The sequence below is a fragment of the Bactrocera neohumeralis genome, chromosome 2, assembly GCF_024586455.1.
Source record: "Bactrocera neohumeralis isolate Rockhampton chromosome 2, APGP_CSIRO_Bneo_wtdbg2-racon-allhic-juicebox.fasta_v2, whole genome shotgun sequence".
Lineage (NCBI taxonomy): Eukaryota > Metazoa > Arthropoda > Insecta > Diptera > Tephritidae > Bactrocera > Bactrocera neohumeralis.
In genome coordinates this window covers 75,113,476-75,129,758 of record NC_065919.1, presented here as the reverse complement: position 1 = coordinate 75,129,758, position 16,283 = coordinate 75,113,476, and the positions used below count along the sequence as shown (strand labels likewise).

General features: G+C 37.6%; 1 protein-coding gene across 1 annotated transcript in view; it reads right to left on the bottom strand.

Moving 5' to 3' along the window:
* Positions 1-16,283, bottom strand: part of LOC126758371 (DNA-binding protein D-ETS-4) — a 34,725-nt gene that overhangs the window by 1,151 nt on the left and 17,291 nt on the right. The window contains exons 2-3 of the mRNA XM_050472630.1: positions 8,139-9,270; positions 7,163-7,323 (exon numbers count right to left, since the gene is read on the bottom strand). Of these exons, the coding sequence (XP_050328587.1) occupies positions 7,163-7,323; positions 8,139-9,270 (1,293 nt within the window). The remainder of the gene's footprint in view (positions 1-7,162; positions 7,324-8,138; positions 9,271-16,283) is intronic.

The window sequence follows — 16,283 nt, the reverse complement described above, 5'->3', positions numbered from 1 at the left end:
TTTCCAACCTGGTGAATAGCAGTGAAAGCACAACACTAGGAGATGTTAAACCGATTTCCCAATCGATAGCGATGGAGCAGACGTCACATTGTCCGACCATGAAGAAATTCGAATAGCAATTACCCGTCTGAAGAACAGCAAAGAGGCTAAGACTGATGGGTTGCCAGACGAGCTGTTCAAATATGGCAGCGAATAACTGATAAAGAGCATGCATCAACTTATTTGTAGAATATGGTCGGACGAAAGCATTCCCGATGACTGGAATTTAAGTGTGCTCTGTCCAATCCATAAAAAGGAAGACCTCACAATCTGCGCCAAGTACCGTGGGATAAGCCTACTCAATACGAGATATATGACGCTATTGACATAGTTCAGCGAATTAAGAGACAGCGGCTACACTGGCTGGATCATGTCATCAGGATGAAAATATTCCAGCTCTGAGAGTGTTCAACGCGGTACCGGCCGGAGGAAGCAGAGGAAGAGGAAGCCTCCTCTACGTTGGAAAGGCCAGGTGGTGACCATAACTGGCGCTCTGCTGTAAACTCGGCTATAACCGCGTAAGCAGTGTGGAATGAACAATGGCTTATAATCACCAACCCTTTATAGATATTTCCAAATATGTCTACTCGCATATATATTTATTATATTATAATAATTATTATTATTATCTAAATAATCGATTTTCCCGTGAGGCCATAATGAGGAATGCCAAAAACATCAAAGTCCATTAACTGTGTCTGGCAATAAAAGCCAACAACTAAACTACCGTTGCTAACAGCGCTTCCCTGCAGCCGCTGCCACAAATATATTTTCATCGTACATGTATACACACATTTGTATACATGCATATATTTGTATATGTATTTCATTTTGTATCGAAATTCGGCCTTGTCGCGACGAAAGTCAACAGCTCTCATTTGCATACGCTCAGTTAATACCAAAGTCAGTCAAAACTTAGTCATTTAATGTTTATGCGGTGCCATCATTACAGTTTCTGTTTTTATCTTGTCTTTTCTAAGAATTATGTAAGCGCCCAACGAATGTGTATGGCAGCGCGAGTGTACATGTGTGCGTGTGTGTGTATGTGTGGAAAGAGAGATGCCCGGTTACACAATTCGATGGCGACAAATAACTGGTATTAGCGGCGATTTTTGGAAGTTTAACCAAAAGAAGCACTTTGTTTTGATTGCAACTATTTATCTACATATATATGGTCATACGTATATATGTATGTATGTAAATAAAAGCATGCCAGTGGCATATTAGCTCGACCTTTGACCAAACCATGCTTTTATTGCATGTGAGCAATGGACTCTCGCGTAGGCTTAGCTTTTGGAAATATTTTTTGTTTGTAATTATTGCTCTCTTTTTTTGTTATATATTTTGATTGATAGTGTGCGGCTAATGATTATATGATTTTAACAGTAATATATTTATGTAGGTTTTCGTATATAAATTAATAAATAGCTGAGTTTTGTAATAATAGTGATTTCGAGCATTGTTTTGTGGCAAATTTAAATTGATTTTCGATGTGAAAATTAAAAAAATAAATATTTTTATATTTTTAAAAGTTTATATTAAGTTTGTAACACCCAGAATAAAACAATCAGCGTGACGAGCTGAGTTGATTTAACACACTTCCCTGTCTTCCCGAAAAGTTGCTTATCTTTCGAAACCGCCGATATCGAACCATCATAGCATATAGCTCCCATACGAGCTGACCGAATAAACTCAAGTTCTTATTTGAAAAAGTTCTTTATTTGGCAAGATATCAGCACGCAATTTGGCTAGGATTATTACTTATAATAACGGTATAACATCATAATCTCGGAAACAATTGTTTAGAGCAGACGCCACAAGCATATAGCTGCAAACTGACCGATTAACGTCAAGTTCTCGTATGAAAAACGTTTTTATTTGTGAAGGGTTTTCAGCTTTGGTGTCCTCGAAGTAAACGTTTTTCCTTGTTCTTCAAATTTAATAACTTCCAGATAACTAGCAGTTTGTTTTGTCTTGGGACAATTGTTTTTAAGACAATATATTAAATCATTTTTTAAAAAAACTCACTCCACATTTTCTGTTCGCTTAAAAGTGGTTCACAAAACTAAAGCTCATAGGTCAATGGGTTGTCTTCTTAGTGAGTTGTTCTCAGGAAAATCTAGTTCACGTATGCCGAGTGTACTTCATTTCCGGTCAAGAACTGGTAGTTTGGAAGCTATCTTTAAATATATAATATTTGAACTAAAAAAACTCTTGGCTCCAATCAAGTTTGGTTCTAATTAGAAATGTCTGCTGGGTGGCAATATCTCAAATAATTGGGAAAAGAAAAGCCACTACAACAATAACAAAAATAATATTCAATGCAACAACTAAAATTTCTAATTAGAAATGCTAGCTCCGTAGCAATATTTACAACAACAAAAACAAAAATAATATTCAATGCAACAACACAAAATTTTAGCAATATCTTCAAATTTTTTGGAAAAAGAGAAGCCCCTACAACAACAAAAACAAAAATAATATTCAATACAACAACACAAAATTTTCTTATTAGAAATCTCAGCTCTGCAGCAAAAATCACAAACAATTCGAAAAGAGAGTCCACTGTAACAAAAACAATAATATTCAAGACAACAACAAAAATTTTCTAATTAGAAATGTCAGCTCTGTAGCAATATCTACAATTTTTAGAAAAATAGAAGCCACTACAACAAAAAATTATATTGAATACAACAACAACAAAAATAATATTCAACACAACAACAAAAAAATAAGGAAAACGAAACTTCCTCAAAGTTAGTGCGGATTTTTTTTGCCGATCCGTTCACAGAGGAAACGTGATTTCAACACTGTTCCATAGAAGGTCAGTCAAGAGCACAGCATGTTTATGATGAGAACCCGATCTTTCGCTTATACCTTTTCTTTATATATGAACTGTAAGCTAATCTTTGATTTTTAAGCGCACACAGCTCAAATTTTCTTCTCTCACATATATTTGGACTTATTTGAAAGAAATGTTTTAGCATTCGGGGTTCTCTTTCCCGAATTTCTAATCTCTAAGCCTTTATTGTAGTATAAGTCAAAAAAAGCTTTTATTTTAGTAACACCTGTATTTTGATTAGGGACGACTCAGATATTCTAATAAGCTCGCAATATTTTGTTGCTGGGAGAACTTGAACTGAAAAAGTTAACTTCAAATATGTCCACACAGTTTTTCTTTATCTGACACATTGCAGAATATTTCTAGAATTTAATTCTGTTAGAGCAGTCTTTTTTAGGCTGAAAACTGAGCTTAAGCTTACAAAAAAGCTTTTCGGTTCGATATTTTTTGGAATCCGATACATTTATTTATATATTTAATTAGTTCTAGCTTAATTTTCTTATTTAACGGTCATTCTGAATGAGTGTTAACTGAAAGAACTCAATCAAAAAACAAGAAAGGAGTGACTCTCCCTTAATTGACCCACTCTGAGCGCCTAATGCAAACCTAATTGGGAAGAAGAAGCACAACAATTGCTGCTTGTTATCGATATTTGCATATTTCCCTCATTTAGATCAATCAACGCTGATTTACCCGTCACCGAAATCAAAGTGTTAAACAAAAGAAAGAAGCAACCAATGCAACCTATCTAACAACAACAACAACAGCCAATCAAACACGCACACTTGTAACAATAACAAAAAAAAAATCAAAAAATGAAAAGCCAAATGCAAACCAAGCCGGCGCGATGCCATTCAGCCGAGATTGCATTGATGGAATATTTTCATCTACAATTGACACGGTAACCAACAGCAGTACCGAAAAGTGCAACAGCAGCAAGCAGACACAATGCAAACGAGTAGCGAGTAACGAAACCCAAAAAACCATTAATATTGTGATATTTATAGACCAGCGCATAAGAGTGGGCCAGCAGTGATCAGACCACGTCGTCACTGCGCCGAATCGGCTGTTGTGGCAGTGAATGTGCGCCGAGGGGGCAGAGCGGGCGGTGGTGGGTCGAGAGTGGCCCAACAACGTGGTTGCCTACAAAACAGCCAAAGCGCCGAAAGACACGCAATCTACAATACGGCCCAGTGTTGTTGTACAACAACAACATATCAATAGCAGCAACAATCAACGAGCTTATTGTGTATATATAACTACAACAACCATAATGACAAAATCGGCTCACTTTCACCTTGCAATGTCGTTGCTGGTCGTTGGCTCAGTTACTTTATTTCCACATCGTCATGCGAGCCGTATTGTTGTTGTTGTCATTGCTGTTTCGACTGTTTGTAGTGTTGTTGTGCACCGTATTGTTATTGTTGCTGTGCCGTCCAACATGCAACTCGGCGACTTGTTTGTCTCTTTTCCCAAACAACTGAATTTATATTGTTGTTGTTGTTGCTGCCACTTTTGTTGCTTTTGCACATTATGCACAACGCATCAGCTTTGGGTAAATTATCACAATTCGGCGCATAATAATTTTCCAGCTGGTCGCGACGAAGCCACAGCAACGAACGGCCTTTCGGCCCCCTTTCGCCGCCAGCCGACGTTGCAGCGGCGCGATAGCGGCGACAGCTACAATTTCACTAAACAACCTTCACACTCGCGCATTCTTTTTCACCTTCGTCCATGACCACGGTTACTGATTTTTTCATTTCATCGATTGCATTTCTTCGGCGACGTCTGTCCGCTCTCAGGCTGCTAGCTTGCGATTGTGTCTGGCTGGTGCGCGGCTTTGACGTGATCATGGTCAATCTGTCGCCGTCACCGACGCTCCGTTTACTCTTCCTCTTTGCACTTTCAAAAGAGTGTCGTGTCGTCGATATGAAGTCGTTCTGGCTGCGATTTTGTTTTGATTGCTGCCGCGCGTTGTTGTCGTTGTTGTTGCATTTGCCGGTTTTCTTGTCATTTTCGACTTTTTGGTTTTTTTGTTTTGCGCAATTTTTTTCGCTTTGCTGATTTCGTTGATTTGGCTTATATTGCTGCATGTTTACCGGCCAGTGTTGCCATCTTTTTTAGAAATGAACATAGTATGAACTTAGTGGAATGTACCCTTTTGAGTCTTTTTTTCGTTTGGTTTTCTCTCGTTTTGTATACCTTGTTCTCTGAGATTTTGACTGGAAGGGTGTTTGAGGGCCATTGCTGAAGCTAAATTTTGAATATATGGTTACTCGCATGTGAGTTTTGAACTAAACTGTTCTTCTAGTATATTAATAGATAGTGGCAGCCGCAAAAATGGAAAGAACCGTTAGAAATTGTAAATATCTTCAGATCTCAGACCTTAAAGAAGAAGAAGTTAAAAAAACCTCAGGATTACTGTTGCGGAAGTTTTCTATTGAGTTTCAAAAGCTCAGAAACTTTCGAAAATTTTTGGGTTAGGTCAGTTTGGAACGAGTGCACCATTTGTGGGCACGGGTCTGAAAATCATGTAATTACCATTATAATTAATAGCACCCGCTATTTTATCGACGATTTTAAGAATTTATTTCAGAAATGTTTCAGTTTATACCGGTGGCAACACTCTTCAATACTTTGCGCAAGTGCAGCTCGTTTTAATTTTATTGTTTTTGCTTTATTGCCGCACTTGTTTTCCATAGCACTTGGTGCTAGTCACTTACTTTCGTTTGCATACCCGTTTATAGAACAAAAACAACAAGAAACAACAAGCAAAAACACATTTTCTTCAACAAAGCTCATTTAACGCGCCGCTCTCGCTCTCTTTCGCACGCTATCGCGCTCTCCCTTTGCCACCTTTGCCTCTGCATTCCAGCGCTTCAACTCGATAACTGTTGTTATTTTTACCATTAGTCTTCCTCCTTTCTTTCGGATCTTCCATTTGGTTAGTCCAAAAATAAATTTAACACATTTTTGTTGTTATTGCTTTTAACTAGTCACTCGTTCCACGCTCGGTACCGCGCACCGCTTGCCACTTGTGTCGGTGTTGTGGTGCGTTAAAAGCTTACTAATCGTTACTAGTTTCAGCGGTGTGTTGTTGTTGGTGATGGTGGCGTCTGAAGCACCTTACCGTTGCGCTATCATTGTTGTAGTTGTTTTACTTTAATTATGGCTTTTAGGCACAAGCGCTGCTTCTTCATTGAGTGAGTGTGCGTGTGTGTGTGTCGGGCTTATACGAAAATGACGTCAACGCGGTTACGAAACTTGTTTCTTCGATTCTCTCGTCTCTTCTTCGCTGGTTTGCTACTTTGTTGTTGCCTACTTATTTGTGTTTGTTTAATTTTACAATGTCCATTTTTGTGCAAAATTAAATTTTGGCCCCTTGATTTTGTAACCCATTCGTATTTGTTATATGAGTATTTGGAATTTGGTGCGACCACTTCGACAAGCCCGTCTTTCTTTCTTTCTCTCCTTGCTTTTGTTGCTGTTTTGCTGTTGCTGCTTTGATAAGCAGTGCTTTCGTCTTTTGTCCACCACTAAACATTATTGAATGCGTCTTCTGCACATGCCGCTCTGCCCGCCCGAATGTTGTCCAACTCGTGAAACTGTATTTTTGGGGCAAATGCATATTAAAGCTTACGGCATTTACGGTGCCGCGCACTAACAACAATACGAAACATTATAATGGAAAAACTACCTTGCATCTTGCTTTGGTTTTCTGTGCTCTACTTAACACAAGGGACGGCTTAGTAAACGAGTTGCGATTGCGTAAGTGAAATTCGTTTGAATTTGAATTTAGTTTTATTAAAAGTTATTGGCCCTAATAGCTTTTTTCGTATTTACCGTTAAACCGATTTTATGCAAAATGATTTTCGTTTATCGATAATTTGATTTTCTACTAAAAATCTATGAAAGCAATTTTTTCCGTATCTATCGATACATCGATTGTATGCAAAATTCTAAGTTAATAAATTTTTCGTTTTTATCGATAACCGATTCCTTTTTCGATAATTCGATTTCATGAAAAATTATTTTTAATTTAGCGATAAAACGATTGTATGCAAAAAATTATCTATAAACCGATTTTATGCAAAATGATTTTTAATTTATCGATAAATCGATTGCATGCAAAAATTCCAAGTAAAATAAATTTTGTTGTTTATTGATAAACCGATTTTATGGAAAAGATTTTTCACCTATCGATAATTAAATTTTGCTGTAAACGATTTTGCATTTTTCGATAATTCGCCTTTTCACAAAATGCTCTTGTTTTCCACTCACCTCTGGCACTCGTCGCTTAAATTCCTCCTCGCTGAGTAATATTAGTGCTGCACCATTTTCCGGGAATTTTGCCTCCAAATCTTCAATTTCTGGCAATTTGAACTGGGCTACTGTGGAACGTAGCCAAGAGTGTGCTTGAGATACCGACCAATCGCAGGGATCTGAAAAATAGACGAGAACATTAAGACTAAATTTTTTCAATGAGACAAAATTTTTCCATTAGAGACTCGGTAAAATGGGCGTAGACACGTTTTCAAAAGTAGGAAATCAATTGGAGGACATAAAATATGAGACTTAGTTAATTAGTACCTTTCACTGCATCAATAAAGCTTTAGAAATTTCGGTAGCCCTTTGATCAATTATTGAAGTCACATAGAGTTCTCAATAATACCAAAGAGAGACAATCTTTGAAGATAGATCGTACACCTTCTACGAACAATCTTTACTATGAAACGAGCTTAGTACTTTAAACTATGAAGAACCTAAAAGTGGAGCTCAAGCAATATTTATACGTAAAGTGCTGAGAGCCTTAATATAAATTTTGAGTTTATGGTATTGAAATCGCGTATTATTCGGGTCCACGGAAATTGGAATTCATTTACTTTGTTAAATTTAAGGTAAAAATTTTTTTAAGATCCCGTATTTACACTATAGGCTGTCAGAAACTGCTAAAGCCTCCGAACTTTGACTACTTTTTTGACGTATTGACTTCATCGAAGCACTTCGAATTAAAGTGGAAGCCTTAAGGATATACTTTGGTCTCGCGACTTTTAAATCTTTCCTAAAAGAAATATGAAACTGCTCAGTAAGCTTAAAACCAAAAATTATCAAGTCTATTACCGACTGTAAGGAACATTATCAAGTCTGTTACCGATTAAAGGAAGGAACTATAGTTGTATAATTGACGATATTATCAATAAATAAACCCTTAAAATCGTCCCCAAAACAAGAACTGAGTCTTCAATATATAACTTACCTTGTGATATCTGCAATTTGGCACAGGTCTCCACGGCCTGGCTCTTCGTATCCTCGAGGGCCATTGAGATCACTTGTTCGATATTGCCACCAACTTGATTCATGCTACAACCCATGGGAAAGTGGTTCTCTTCGAAGAACTCACGTAGCATTTGATGATCTTGACTTTTCTGTTGCTGTTGTTGCTGATGCTGCTGTTGTTGTTGTTGTTGTACGGGCATCGCTACCGACGGTTTCAAATGACATTCACTACTGCTATTGTTGTAGTCGTTATAAGCTGCGTTGGAGAACTCCTTTTTATCGAGCAACATTTTCAGATCGATCAAAGTCTCCACATCAGCATCAAGCGGTTCCGATTTAATATCGGGCCACGACGAATGCGGAGACGGAGCTTCACAGTTGGACTCTGGTGGCGATGGTGGCAGGATGTGCAACTCTTGCTTAATATTGCAGGCATCTAGCGAGGGATATGGCGATGAGGGGTGCAGAGATGAACGCGACGAGCTCAACGAGGAGCTCTGCGACTCGAAACAACCGGCGAATTGTGATTGCGGAAAACCGTATTCCGATTGAGCGGGACTCGATTGGGGTGAGGGATAAATATGCGGATACGGTGGTGGTGGTATCAATTGATTCGCCGACTTAAGCATCGGTTGCGATTGTGGCTCGCGCTTGATCTCCTCCGGCAGGGAGATAGTGGAACCGAACGACCAGGCTTGCTCGACTTTAATCTGTGGTGGTGTTAATAGGTTATGAAACGGCACGGCGGTTGGGGACAATGCGGGTGTCGTTGTTGGTGTAGTGGGTGTATTACAACCAAATTGATATACTATAGTGGGTATATTAGCGTTTGTTTGAGCACAATCCTGAGGTAGTAGTGATAGATCGAAGTTTTCGGCATAGGCGGCGAAAGGATCGTTGTAGGTGGTTGAAGACGACACAGACGAGGACAAGGACGCGGTTGCGTTAGATGGTTCGAGAAATGCGTTAGTGGAAACTTGTGCTTGTTCCACTTTGAGTGAAAGCGAGTGTTGAGCGGATGATTGCATCGGCGTTGTTGTGTGTGTAGTAGAAGGTGTTAGCTGCAGATGAGGCACTGTGGTGGGTGGCGCCAAGCAATTGTTTTGAGTTAACTGAAACGAGGCGAGCGAAAGAAATAAATTGTTGTAGTTGAACACTTAACAAAAGCACAGTTGGTAGGTTTTTCTAAATTTTTGCTTATAATATAATAATATATTCCAAGTGTTTATTATAAAGCGCTACGCAAACGCACCAGTCACGCACACTCACTTTTTTACAGCACTATTTTGTATATTATTTTGAAAGGAAATCTATTTTTAATCGAAATAGCTAGCCACTTGAATTGTGTTGTATCAGCAAAGGTGCGCGATAACCACAGCCTTGACTTCCGCGTACGTTTCCATCGAAATCAGATCAATCATACAGTTTAGCCATTGGCGGAGCGAATGCCGCTGAGCATACCGTCAACAAAGCGCGTCATTCTAAAACTAGTCGCTACAGCTGCTATGACAGCGCTAAATATTTCTGTAGCGCGCCGCACCAAACTGCTAAGCATACGATTTACCTCACTTAGCGCTGCCATTTTCCAAGCGTTTAGCAATGCAAATCGAGACGTTAGCGTGCTGGATAGTATGACGCCACAACGATCTATCGGTTGCGATCTGCGGTCGCGAGGCGACTCAGAGAAAATTCCCAAACGAAAATGCATTTGTGCATGCTGTGAAAGCCCACATTTTGAGTTGCTCAAAACACCCCGTCAAAGCGATTAAGCCCTTAACGTGGCGCGCTGTGTGTGTGCCTAAACACACACCCGCCTCACCACGTCCCGAACACTCGTAAATGTTAAGCATGCGCTTGCACGAAAGGGTGCATTGTGAGCGTAAATGCAAGCGCTGAAAGCTCGATGCTCCAGCCAAAGTAATGCTGGTTTGCTAAGCTAAACTGTTTTTCATTCGCGTCGTATTTTTAGCATTTCCGCGCATCAGCGACGCAAGGCGCTAGACCAAAGCTTGGCGCTAGTAAAATTGCATTTCATGCTAGAACTAGTTTGGTCGTATTTGCTAGCTTTTAAGCTATTGACGCCGTTCAATATTCTCTCCGCTTTGTTCTGAAGAGTTTCGTGGAAAAGCGCTCAATCACTGAACAGCATAAGCTTGAGCGCGCAGCTGAAAGCTAAGCTATTGTTGATATAAATATGTTATTAATTCTATTTTGATTTGAGGAGGGCTGAGTGTGTGTATATCGATATGTGCTGTTATACAAAATATGTATCTACTTTTTTTATTTTTTTATATGTATCTATTTATATTCTAATTGATTTTATGTAATTTTTTGCGCTGCTAATATGTGCTCTGAGAAGCGTGTGTACGGCGTTGAACAGTGGGTCAGATTCACATCAAATAGCTATTTTAAGTCAGCCTTAAGCGGCTACCGTGAGCGGAAAGACAGAGAAGGTGCTGGTGTAGCGCTACCTAGCGCTAGCACGTCAAAGCAGGCTGCGACGTTGGAAGTCACTGATATGAGTACATGCGATCAAGGAGGGGTGCCACCCACGCAGGAACTTCTGGAGGGGCTAGAGGACCCGATGGATTGTAGTGTAGACGACGGCGGGGATGAGGACCGGCTCTTCATTGAACCGATCCTGTAGTGGTCGTCAACGTATAATCTGGGCATCCTGCTGATCCAAGAGCCATGAGTCTATAAAGGGAAGGTTAGATGCCTTAAGATGAACGCCAATAAAGTAATCGAGATCAATCAACCCCGAGCTTGTGTGGTAGTCAGGTACAATATTGACTGCGCAGGCCAAGGAGAGTAAAGGAGCAGAATTCATGCTGGCCTCAGCTTATTTTCCATAATAAAAGAAGCATAAGGTTCGCGCTAAAACAAGTAGCTAATCTCTCCCAGACCTAATATCTGGAACGCAAACAGGGATATCTTCCGGGATACGCTAAGTAGGATCGTGAGCGGGGTGTGGTAGATTGATAACAGTGTTATGGGTTCAAGACTGGAGAGTAATGTAATTGTTATGATGAAAATAATAATTAGGCTTCAAGAATTGAAATTACATTCTTCACGATTAAATTTTTGTAATGGCAATCATAAAAAATACGATTATGATTACAGTATTTTAATAACATAATTAAAGGTTTACTTATCAGTAATGGTAATCATGAAAATAAAATTTTGATTACGTTTACAGAGTTGTAATTAATTAATGTAATGTAAAATTTTTACGATTTGTTATCATGAAAATTGTGATTACGTTTCCAGAATTGTAAATACATTCTTCACGATTAAATTTTGGTAATGGTAGTCAGGAAAATTACGATTATGATTACAGTATTTTAACAACATAATAAAAGATTTACTTATCAGTAATGGTAATCATGAAAATAATGATTATGATTACGCTTAATAATCATGAAAATAATGATTACCATTACAATATTTTAATAACATAATTAAAGATTTACGTATTTATAATGATAATCATGAAAATTATGATTACGATTACACATAATTAGAGACTTACCTAAAACTAACCGCAATTATGACAATTACGATACCGTTTACATAATGGTGATGAGCTAGTAATGGTTTCACAAGTTTTAATACTAGTATTGCTTGTATATGATTACTTAATAACAGTTTTAGTAATGTTGATCAAGAAAACTACAATGACGTTTCATTTCAGGCTACTTTTACAATAATGCAGATCACAAATACTGCAATTACGATTACATAACTGTAATTAAATAATGTAATTATGAAAAGTAATGTATCCCCTTTCAGCATAGCTTATAAAATCAGCCAGCAGCGGTAATATAAGTGGAAGTTAAAAACTTTGGTTTGCATTTTATGACCGCAATACAAACACTGTGCGCTATTAACATTGTGCTATTGTTGTTGTCATTGGTGTTTGTTTAGCAGTTGCCAGCGGCCGATTTTTAAACTGATTCGGGGTTTTCCAACGCCAAGCCAGTTTGCGCTCGAGCTCGATCAGCCGTGAGCAGCAAAAGCAAGCGAGCTAAGTTCTAAGCATATATGAGCAGCTTTACTCATACATATGCAGATATATACATATGTACATGTATATGACATGCGAGTATGTGCTGTGTAATGCCGAAGGCACTGGCAATTTTATTCGAACATTGTTTGAAATTTATATGCGCAAATTTACTTCATATGCCATATATGTATGAAGTATGTGTGTGCGTGTGCGCTTGTTGTGTATTAAAATGCAGACATAAATATGTAAATGCCAACTAGTCACGAAGTTATTACATTTTTTATTGTGCTACGCTGACTGAAAAATTGAAAATAAATAAAATAAATTCAACATTAAATAAAACGCTATAGAAATACGAGCACAACAACATGTAGGGGAATGTAGAATAACCCAAACGCTGGAAAATGCTAACGCTGGGACTTTACAACAACACGTCAGCGGCTGCTGGCTGCTGGCAGCTGGTAATTGGAGTACTGATGTGGGCAGATAAGTGGGATATGCCATGAACTGTGGCCGCAACCGTACCGATCGTTTTATTTTGCTTTGCCGTTCATGTTGTTAAACAAATACGAACAACAACAAAGCGTGTAACCGCGTACAATACAACAACAACCGCGCAGTATGTGTCAATTGTGCGGGAAAATTAATTGATTTTAATTTCTAAAAATAACTTTGCGACATGACCGCCACACCAGCGGCCAGGTCCCTCAGCCCGTTCGTCCGTCTGTCCGTTCGTCACACAATGTTGCTGTGCACAATGAAGCGTATTGTGTTGGCGCGTAAGAAAAAAATTCCTATTCGATTTATGACGTTTTCGCGTTGAATTGCGAATTTATTAGCTGCAACATTGACAGGTGTCGCGGCGCAAAGGCAGCAGCAGAGAAGAAGAATGACAGCAAAAAAAAGTGAAAAAAAAAACAAAACAACAATCACTATTAAATTGCTATTCACATGCTGAGTAGAAGCACACAATTGTTTATATCTTGATTGCTAGATACAATTGTCTCTTGCCTCAATTCGTTACGTTGACTTTACTAGCGGAGATTTAGAACATTTTGTATTTCGTGTTGTCCCGTTGTGTGAACACTTGGAAAACGTGAGTCGAGTTGGGTTTTCAGCTTCACACACGCCAAACAATCGTTGCGTTTGTTTGCGGGCATTTAAGTAAAGCAGGAAGTCCAGCGGAATTTCCATAGTGATCTAATTTTGTGCGCAATATGGCACGAACAAGACAAGGCGGGAGGAATGTTAAAAGCATATTTTTACAACATCAAGTGATAAAAAATGTTAACACTTTAAATTGATAGTTGTTTATTGGTGGGATACTTATTATATTATATATATATATCTATATTTTATTAACTTAATTGAGTGAGGAAGCCGATTTATATGACAAGATGGTTCAACCATTACTTTAATTGAGCCAATTAGTAAATGATCTACAAGTATATTGTTTTTAACAACATTAACAAATACTTTACCCACTTCTTATAGCCGGTTGAGTTGGTACTCTAATTACGTCAATTAGTGAACATTTAATTGAGTTAATTAGCAAATGATCTGTAACTATACTGTTTTAACCGCATTAGCAAATGTTATACCCAGTTTTATAGCACGTTTAGTTAGTCCTTTAATTAAGTTAATTAGTGAACAATTTAATTGACTCAATTAGTAAGCCATATGTAAGTATGTATATTGCTTTTAAATGCATTAGTAAATATTCTACCCACATTTTATAACCGTTTCAGATAATCCGCTAATTAAGTCAATTAGTGAAAGATTTAATTGAGACAATTAATAAACAATCTCTTTGCATTTTTTGCTTGCATGGTTTTAGTTTAGTTTACTGTTTAAATTAATACGAATGTATATGGAGATATTACCAATTAACTTAATTAAGGACTTTCATGAAAAAATAGCAAATTTTTTCAATTTCAGAGCTAAATTGCTTTGATAATTGAAAAATTAATATTAATTTTCGTTTGACATTTTAAATAAATAAAATTGTGAAACAATAAAAAAAAATTATAAAAAAATTTAATTAAAATTTATAATTTTTAATTTTTTAATTATTAATTTTTTAATTTTTTTTTTGTAATTAAAAAATTTTGAATTAAAATAATTTATTTAAAGAAATAAAATTTAACATTTTTTAATTTTTAATTTAAATTTTTAATTTCTTTCACTAAAAAAATAATTAAGAAAATTATAATTTTAACAAAAAAATTGTAATAATTAGAAAAAATTTAATTTTAATTTATAATCTAAAAACTACTGCATTTTCACAAAAATATGTCCTACAATTCCTAGTGGGTATGACGACCACGCCCACCATAGGAAGTTCAAACTATGTTTACGCTTTTCATAATACAAATAATCAGCACGTAAATTCCTTTTACATTCCCCTTCACAAGCACAGCACAGCGGCAACGACAATCAAGTTCGTTGCTTAAGTCTTTCGTTTGATTTGCTGAACGCCAAGCTAATTTCATTGATTTTGGTTGAAATTGAAATATTCGATTTTAATTTGAAATTCATTAATTCCAACAGCGCTCGATGGTCAGTTGTGGCAGCAGAAACCTGACTAACAAATAGCATACTTAGTAACTGAAAAGGCAAAAATGAGTAAGTAATCAAAGCAGAAAAACTCGCGATTTTAGTGCGAGTTGGAAATATAAAGACATAATAGAAATAAAAAAATTATAATGCACATTCTTGAGCATTGCGTTATGCTTTTGTAGTTTTCTATTTCGCCTTTAATTGAAATGTTTTTGTTTTCCTTTTCTGAAGGTCTTTGCATGACAAGTGTCTTTGGCCCCTTCGCTTGTGATTCATCGCTACGCCTTTGATAGTGGCAATTTCAAATGAAATATGCTTCAAGCATTGCACAACATACGCAAACGACGCATAGCATTTAAAATGAAAAATCAATAACAACAATAACAAAAAACAATAGCACTACAAACTCCAACTGCCTTGCTTTGCCCTAAGCGAAGGCCGTGGAGGGGCGCGAAACAAACAAAGTCGAAAAGCAAAAAGGCGAAATAACTTTAAACAAAGTAATAAAATAAAGAACAAATAGCTCACAAATGTCCAGATAATTTATGTGCATGTCAGCGGCCGCAGGAAAACACCATTTCATACTCGCCAGAGATATGCACTGGCAGCGGCTGATATCGCGCCGATTTTGCGCACAACCTCACATACACACATTCGTATGCAAACAAATATTTGCTAAGTACCAGCAGGCATGGCAACGCCCGGTGAAGGGTTATGCCATTCTCGTGTCTATCGGTGGCCAAATGCCCAGCGCAATGCAGCTCCGACCGTCACGTGCGCATGCGTGTTGACAGTGCCAGTCGCCGTGTGCTCGGCCACACGACCGCTTGCTGCGCATTTGAATGCGTTCTAAGTGAATGCCTTTACGCTTTTTCTGTCTTTCTGTTTTTTTTTGTTGTTTTTGGATTTATGCATATTCGCACACGCCTGCTTGCGCACTTCTAATTCTGTGGGCGTTTGGCTGCGTTGGCTTTGCGCTGCCTTCGCTTTACGCCGGTGTTCCCGTCAACGCTGCGTGACAACGTGCTTCGGCTATTTTTGCAGCGATCATTATTTTGTAGCGCATTGCACTCATTTTGTATGCGAAACTTTATGCTCAATCATAAACTGACGCAAGTTAAGTACTCGCATTTAAGTATTTTTCCCTATCAGCGCATTAAATCAGCGCTACCATTATGTGGTGGATTGTATGCACTTGTTGTTGCTGACTTTTTCAAAGCAAAATGCTGCGTTTGGTATGCGCCTTATTAAAGTGCATATAAAAGAACTTTAAGATTTTATGAGCCCAAGTAATGGCAAACACATGTAATCGCAAATTATTCCTCCATTATACTTCACTGCTTATTTAGTTCTATATATTCAATTTATTAAGGCGCTTACCAACCACTGCATTTTAATATATATACATATATGTATATATTATTAATTTCTTTGTTATTGTTGTGCATAATTTTGACTTTAAGTACTTCCTTTCGATTTTTCACGTTTTTCACAAATGTTTGGAAAAATTGATTGAATACCTGGTCTTATTGAAAAACTTCTTAAGGAAAAGTTATG